At 43.6% G+C, this 8,467-nt stretch overlaps 1 protein-coding gene across 1 annotated transcript in view; it reads right to left on the bottom strand.

Annotated features, from left to right (window-relative positions):
* Positions 1-6,168: 6,168 nt before the first annotated feature.
* The window catches only part of SMIM17 (small integral membrane protein 17), a 16,144-nt gene continuing 13,845 nt past the window's right edge, over positions 6,169-8,467 (bottom strand). The window contains exon 4 of the mRNA XM_010858055.1: positions 6,169-6,561. Within this exon, the coding sequence (XP_010856357.1) occupies positions 6,367-6,561 (195 nt within the window). The 3' untranslated portion in view covers positions 6,169-6,366. The remainder of the gene's footprint in view (positions 6,562-8,467) is intronic.

The raw sequence follows: 8,467 nt of genomic DNA, 5'->3' as shown, positions 1-8,467 counted from the left end.
CACACACATAATTTATAAAGAAGAAAAGTAATCATCTTACCTCTATATTCTCCTTCCCACCAGTCAGCAAGCTCCTCTCCCCGGAGGCAACCACTCAGAGCAGTTGCCTTGTATCTTTCCAGAATATTCTATGCGTGTATAAGCACATTTTTATGTGGATATTTGTTCATATGCATAAATATTCTAAAAAGTTATATAATGCTCCTTTCTACCCACATGGTACCGCATGGAATGGTTTTCCAGCTTGCCTTTATTCCTTGTCATCTGAGACCCTCTGTGTGCTTAGACAAGGCAGGTGGATGTTTCCATTTCACACAGATTGGGCATAAGCTATTTTTTATCTTCTTTTTCTCTAAATCGTTTTGGTTTTTTAAAATATTTATTTAGGGGTCATAAGATTTATTATAAAGAATCTCTTATGATTATTTAAACCTCATTGTGATTTGTTTAGCTCCAGAAAAAAAAAATTGCTGAAAAATATTTCTCAGTTGTGCTGCTGCTGCTGCTGCTAAGTCGCTTCAGTCGTGTCTGACTCTGTACAACCACATAGCCGGCAGCCCACCAGGCTCCCCTGTCCCTGGGATTCTCCAGGCAAGAACACTGGAGTGGGTTGCCATTTCCTTCTCCAATGCATGAAAGTGAAAAGTGAAAGCGAAGCTGCTCAGTCGTGTCCGACTCGCAGCGACCCCATGGACCGCAGCCTACCAGGCTCCTCTGTCCATGGGATTGTCCAGGCGAGAGTACTGGAGTGGGGTGCCATTGCCCCGTCCATCTCAGTTGTGACTGAAGCCTTTTTTCCAAACTTGACCTGTGTTGTAGGGCAACTAGGACCTCTCTACATAAAAGAGAACGTCCACATTAAACAAAAATTGCTATGACATTTTCAATCATAGAGAAAGGTATAAAGTATTCAATATTTTTTAAAAATAACTTTGGTAACAAGAAAATATAATACCTGTCCTTTTAAAATAAGGAAATGCAGCATATTTTATAATATATATTTGCTTTAAAAATAGGTTGTGAAAAAATAAAAATAGGTTGTGAAAATCTGTCTATATGACTATTTTCCAGGTCAATTTTAAAGTAAATTACAGACATGCTCTCACTTCCTCAGCTTGCACCTCTAAGGAAAAAACAATTTGTACTCACTTCAGCAGAACATATACTAAACAGAAGGAAAAATAAAATGTCTTCTATACAACCACAATATCATTTTCACACAATGAAATGAATAATTTCTTAATATCACTGACCAGTCCATATTCAGATTTCCTTGCTTCTCCCACCAAGACAGGTTGAAAAAGTTATTTAATTTTATCAGAAACTAATGCGTCAAGCCAAAATCACTGCAGATGGTGACTGCAGCCATGAAATTAAAAGATGCTTGCTCCTTGGAAGAAAAGCTATTGACCAACCTAGACAGCACATTAAAAAGCAGAGACATTACTTTGCCAACAAAGGTCTGTCTAGTCAAGGCTATGGTTTTTCCAGTAGTCACATATGGATGTGAAAGTTGGACTATAGAGAAAGCTGAGAGCCAAAGTATTGATGCTTTTGACCTGTGGTGTTGGAGAAGACTCTGGAGAGTCCCTTGGACTGCAAGGAGATCCAACCAGTCCATCCTAAAGATCAGTCCTGAATATTCCATTGGAAAGACTGATGTTGAAGCTGAAACTCCAACACTTTGGCCACCTGATGCAAAGAACTGACTCATTTGAAAAGACCCTGATGCTGGGAAAGATTGCAAGCAGGGAGAGAAGGGAACGACAGAGTATGAGATGGTTAGATGGCATCACTGACTCAATGGACATGAGTTTGAGCAAACTCCAGGAAATGCTGAGGGACAGGGAAGCCTGGTGTGCTGCAGTCCACGGGGTTGCAAAGAGTCAGACACGACTGAGCGACTGAACTGAACTGAACTGTGCCTTGTCTGTGAACTGGGCATATGAGCTTGTGGAGAGGAGCAAATGATCAACACATGGAGACACATCTACCTCCCTGCCCACCTGCCCTCTCAGTTCCCAGCCCTATAGAGGAAACCAGGGAGGGCCTGGGAGGAGAGAATCTGTCTGCATTTTTTTTTCTGTCCTGTCATTTTCTGCACAGGCCTTGGCACACAAGAGGTCATGAAGAAATGCCAGGTGAATGAATGAAAAAGAGAACAACCTTCCCTGCTGGTCCAGTGGTAAGGATCTGCGTTTCTAATGCAGGAGACACGGGTTCGATCCTAGTCTGGGAAGAGCCCACGGAGCAACTAAGCCCGTGCGCCACAACTGAGCCTGTGCGCTGGAGCCCATGAGCCGCGACCACTCAGCCCACGAGCTGCGACTACTTAAGCCGAGTCCCCTAGAGGTGTGCTCCACGAAAGAAGCCCCTGCAATGAGAAGCGTGAGCATAACTGGAGAGGAGCCCCTACTCACTGCAGGTAGAAAAAGCCACACAGTCACAAAGACCCAGCACAGCCAAAACGGAAAATAAACACACAGAGAGAACAGCCCTCTGCCGGCTGGTGTCCTGCAGGGTCAGGAACCGCAGTGTCTGAGTCTTGCCTGTACTCAAGGCATCACCCAGGCCACAGCACAGTAGGTCCTGATGAAGGGCTTAGCTGAAGGCCCAAGGGAGCCATGGGGGCGTCCGTGGGGAAGAACACTGCAGGCAGAGGTCCGCTCCAGAGCCAGTGCCAGTGTCCTGAGACGGGCATGACGGGCTTGTCGGAACAGCCGAGGCCCAGTGTGGCTGGAGCAGGGACGGGAACAAAAGGGAGGCATGGCGCGGTGGGGGAGGGCACAGGCGAGTCCTCGTGGGGCTGGATGGCCAGGGGGAGGACTTTGCCTTTGACTTCCTGAAGTGGGTGGATTACAAACGGTCTTAATTACATTTAATGGGATCCGCCTGGCTCTTGGGTGAAGAACAGAGCATCGGGGTGCCGGTGGGGACCTCCATCATCCATGAAATGAGTGTTCTGGCACATGACAGAGCTGAAATAAGTAACCACTGCTCTATGGTTTATCCCAGATGGCTCCGTGGTAAAGAATCCGCCCACAGTGCAGGAGATGCCGGTTCCATCCCTGGGTCGGGAAGATCCCCTAGAGGAGGAAATGGCAACCCACTCCAGTATTCTTACCTGGGAAATATGGACAGAGAAGCCTGGTGGGCTACAGTCCATGGGGTTGCAAAGAGTTGGACACGACTTAGTGACTAAAACAACAACGACAAACCAGCTCTAAATTTTTTTCTTTATAAATCCATTTTTTACCTGGACAAGTCTCCCCTTTCAACTCATTGCTTCTGTTCCAGGAATACTTGCTTGTGCATGCTAAGTCATATCTGACTCTTGACCACCCCAGGGACTGTAGCCCGCCAGGCGCCTCTGTCCACGGGATTCTCCAGGCAAGAATCCTATATCGGGCTGCCATTTCCTTCTCCAGGGGGTCTTCCCGACCTAAGGATGACACCTGCGTCTCCTGTATTGGCAGGTGGATTCCTTACCACTGTACACTTGACCTGTTTTTCCAGGAATACTGGAAACATTTTTAACACATAAAAAATAGTGATACATACTACCTCCCTGCATACTTCTCGTAATTATCTTTCAAGACCCAGGAATCTTTTCCCAACATCTCCAAGGATATAATTGTTGAAAAAGAGATATTTCATTTTATTTTCTGCATGGGTCAACACTTTTTACAAATAACATGTTTAATACAGCTTGTATATGCTCATTTACATTTTCAGTCACGACAGTTCATTCCAACTCTAAATGAAGCCAGTTTCATCCTGAACGTTGGTGAAAGTGAATCTATAATGAATCTCTTAGCTCGCTACATGTGCTAAGTTGCTTCAGTCATGTCCGACTCTTTGTAACCCATAGACTGTAGCCCGCCAGGCTCCTCTGTCCATGGAATTCTCCAGGCTAGAATACTGGAGTGGGTTGACCATTTCCTTCTCCAAGGGATCTTCCCAACCCAAGAATCAAACCCGGGTCCCCTGCATTGCAGGCAGATTCTTTACCCAATGATCTACGAGGGAAGCCCTTCTTGGCTTGAGTTCATATGAAATGAGACTCTCCCCTCTGCAACCAATAAAATCCTAAAGAATGGAACAGCTGAGGCATGTGTTTCTTTTACGGGCCAGTTGTGGCTTGTTGGACACAATCAGCCAGAGACAGGAATGGAGAGAGAGAGAAGCCAACACTTTATCTGCCCTAATGTCTCTAACAAACTCAAATGAGACCACTCAAAGTCCTATTAAAACAAAATGACTCAAAGAGTCTAAATACACATACACAGGAAGCTTTCAGCAGGATGGTAATATTGACCACTATTAGACAAGGTAAAATTTAAGGCAAGGGATTACATTAGTTAAAGACAATCATTTCCTATTGGGCAAAGGATTAAGAATCCGATTTTAACCAACATTTACTGCGTGCCTACTCTATACTTGGCCCTGTGCTGGGTGTTTTACACGTATTACTTAGTTGACAAAGACGTAACATTGCTGTGTATATTATACGCAGCAAGTTACACGGCTGCTAAATACACAAAGTATACATTAATAAAAACAGATTGACAAGTGTAATCAATACTAACAGGTTTTTACATAGCCTTACTGGTTTTTGACATGTAGGTTTGGACAAAACTAAATAGCATGTGATTCTGAACAACGTAATTGATAAGATGAAGTTAATTAACCGACATGTAGTTTTGAATTCTACAGACAGAAAATATATATTCATCTTAAATGTCCAGGAAACATACACAGACACTGGATATGTTCTAGGCCAGGATAAAAGCTTCTTAAAAGGTTCTGAAAGCGGACATGTGATGGCCCACATTCTCCGCTCACAGTGCAGTGAATCGGGAAGAAACCTCTTTTTAAATAGACCTTGTCACTGAGTTTCAAATCACTCGTTAGAAACCCTGCAATAAAATACTTAGGCAACAACAAGATAAACAAGAACACGAATTATCCAACTTTGAGATGTGGCCAAGACTATAACCAGAAGTACATTTATATTATTAAATGCACTATTACAGCAAATAGCTTTATAAAAAGAATATAAATAAATTAAGAGGTCAACTTAAAAATCGAGACAAGGAATAGAAACAACAAAAAAATAAACCCAATACATGTTAAAGGAAAAAAAATTATAAACTAGAGAAATAATGGACATAAACAAATCCTAATGCTGGTTCTTTAGAAAAATAATAAACTAGACAAAACTTTGACAAATCAAAGGCAGAATGGGGACAGAATAAAGAGAAGATTTTGTTTAATTATATTGGGGCTGACCAGAAATTTCATTCAAGTTTCTCTCTACCATCTTACAGAAGAACCCAAACGAACTTTTTGGCCAAGCCAAAAAATACTGTTCATAATTAAGCTAATCATCTGGAGGAAAATATTCAGTGGAATGAAGAATAGTCTAAGGGACAAAAGAATACTATAAATCATCAAAATTAATGGAGTTAAAAAGTATTAACGAGCTGAAAACAAGAGAAGAAATGGAAAAGCCATCTAAGAACACATGGAAACCTCCTTTCCGTAGCTCTAGAACCTGATCCCTTTCCTGAGTTGTTTCCACACGTCAAAGAATTGATACTTCTTATGCTACGAGAAAGGGCTTCCCTGGTGGCTCAATGGTAAAGAATCTGCCTGCCAACACAGGAGACCCAGATTCGATCCCTGAGTTGGGAAGATCCCCTGGAGAAGGAAATGGCAACCCACTCCAGTAATCTTGCCTGGGAAATCCCATGGACAGAGGAGCCTGGTGGGCTACAGTCCATGAGGGTCACAAAGAGTCAGACACGACTGAGCACAGCCTAAACTACAGAACGTACTCAAAAGCACAGCAAAAGGTCAAACGTTACTCAAGTCCTTCTATGATGCGAGCTTAGCACAACACCGAAACGAAACAAAGATAGCACCAATCTTATGTAAGAAGATAGAGGCAAGGATCCTACATAAGATATCCAGGAACAGAATTCAGTATTGAAAAGCCAGGTGTGCCACCATCCTAAGAATGCAAAGGTGATTTGTAATTGAGAAATTGACTCCATTTCATTGCTCGTATGTTGCACACGTGTTCACCTTCTCTGAAGTCATGCTGCATCTTCCACTTGGTGACATCTTACATTTAAGTAGCATTCTGTTTCTCAGGAGTACACAAAATAATACGCACTTACAATCGAAGATGTCTTAAGTTCAATGAAATATAGTAATGCAGAAACAGCACATGAAAAGGTGAAACACAGAAGTCATCTCAATGGACGTGTAAAAGGCATTTGATGATATTCAAGACCTATTCCGGATTTTTTAAACCAGGACTCCTCCTGAGCATGACACAAACAAGAGCCGCCTTTATAGTTAAATGTGAAACATCATGGGCATCCCAGTTAAAACCAGGAACAGAAAGATCACACACACCACCAAGACTACGGTCGTTTGCTGTGGAGCTTTCGACCACTCCACGAAGCCCTGAAACAGAAACGAAGAAGAAGCATAAATATCAGCGGGGGAGGGGGCCACCATTGTCACCTGTAAGAAAGCGGGATTACGGAACTGGGAATGAGACGTGTATCAGGGATTTCCCTGGTGGTGCTCCCGATGAAGGCAGCTGAGGTTTGACCCCTGCTCAGGGAACTGGATCCCACATGCCATGACTAAGAAGCAACCAAGAATTCACACAGGCAACTAAAGATCCCACACGCCTCAACTTAGACCCAGGGCAGCCAAATAAATACACAAAAATTTAGAAAAGAAAAAGAAATAGCCTGTCTGCTGTAGAGCTGTTTTAATTAAAAACTCTGCACACACCTGGATGGGAGGGGCACTGGGGGGAGAATGGATGCGTGTCCATGTACGGTTGAGTCCCTCTGCTGTTCACCTGAAACCACCACAATGCTGTTGACCAGCTATACTTTAGTACAAAATAAAAAGCTTAAAGCTTGAGAAAAAAAAAACTAAACAGAAATAAAATAAAATCATAGGTGTGGTGTCTCTTCCTCTCTCAGATATTGAAGAATAAACCTTCTAGGACTGCACTGGTGTCAGTGGCTAAGATTCTGAGCTCCCAGTGCTGGGGGCCCCGGTTCAATCCCTGCTCAAGGAACTAGATCGCACATGCCGCAACTAAGACCTGGCATGACTAAATAAATAAATATTTTTAAGCAAGGATAGCCCTCCTGGCCCACATAATTGCTTCCTTCTTCCCCTGAGCCATCCCACTGGGAGCGGCTCTTATTTCTACACTACCAAGGTTGGTTGTCCAGCTTGCCTTCTCCCACCTTGCGTCGACAAAGCCTTTTTCTGGCTTGAGCCAGTCCAGGCTGGATTTCTGACATCTGATTGGCAGATGGGACCCTCACATGTTGCCAAGAGTGATTATACGCTTTCTTTCTAATACATAAAATAAATATGTAAATAAAAGAACCACTGTTACTATTTCACATATTGATGTCTTATGCCCCCACAAAGAAAACATTAGGTCTTCCAATGAAAGGAACGTGCTCAATCATTCTTTTTGGTTTTACTCAGAGTACTTGGATTAAAACGCAGTAAGTAATTAGTGGATGGAGGGAGGGATGGATGAGTAGGCAAAGGGGTCGATGAAAAAAGGCACATCCTTCCAACAGTCAACAAGTAGTGGATGGATGAACGGGTGAGTAGATAGATGTGTGCATAGAAGGATGGGTGAGTCGGTGTGTTGAATGGATGGAGTGATTGCATGTGGATGATGAGGATGAGTGGGCACAGAGATAACTGCATATATGGACTGATGGGACGTGTGTGTGAATGAGCAGGATGGGTGGATGAATCAGAGGACAAATGAATGGAGTGTTCAATGGGTAGATGGATGAATGGATTGGTAGAAGGGTGAGTGGATGGGAGAGTTGATGGATGGGTACAGAAGTGGATGGATGACCTCAGATGGATGCATGGGTGGATGATGGATGGATGGCTGGATGAATGGGTGATGGATGGATGGATGATGGACAAATGGGTGATGAATGGGTGGATAATGGATGGATGGATGAACAGGGGATGGATGGATGGATGATGATGGCTAGATGGATAATGGATGGATGGCTGGAGGGATGAATGGATGATGGATGGCTGAATAATGGATGGCTGGATGAACGGGTGATGGATGGATAGATGATGATAGCTGGATGGATAATGGATGGCTGGATGAATGGGTGATGGATGGATGGATGATGGATAAATGGGTGATGAATGGGTGGATAATGGATGGATGGATGAACGGGGGATGGATGGATGGATGGATGATGATGGCTAGATGGATAATGGATGGATGGCTGGAGGGACGAATGGATGATGGCTGGCTGGATGAACAGGTGATGGATGGATAGATGATGATGGCTGGATGGATAATGGATGGCTGGATGGATGAATGGGTGATGGATGGGTGGATAATGGACGGCTGGGTGAACGGGGATGGATGGAT

This window comes from Bison bison, unplaced genomic scaffold, assembly GCF_000754665.1.
Source record: "Bison bison bison isolate TAMUID 2011002044 unplaced genomic scaffold, Bison_UMD1.0 scf7180017864383, whole genome shotgun sequence".
NCBI lineage: Eukaryota > Metazoa > Chordata > Mammalia > Artiodactyla > Bovidae > Bison > Bison bison.
Note: the sequence above shows the minus strand (reverse complement) of the source record. Positions and strands in the feature narration are given on the sequence as shown.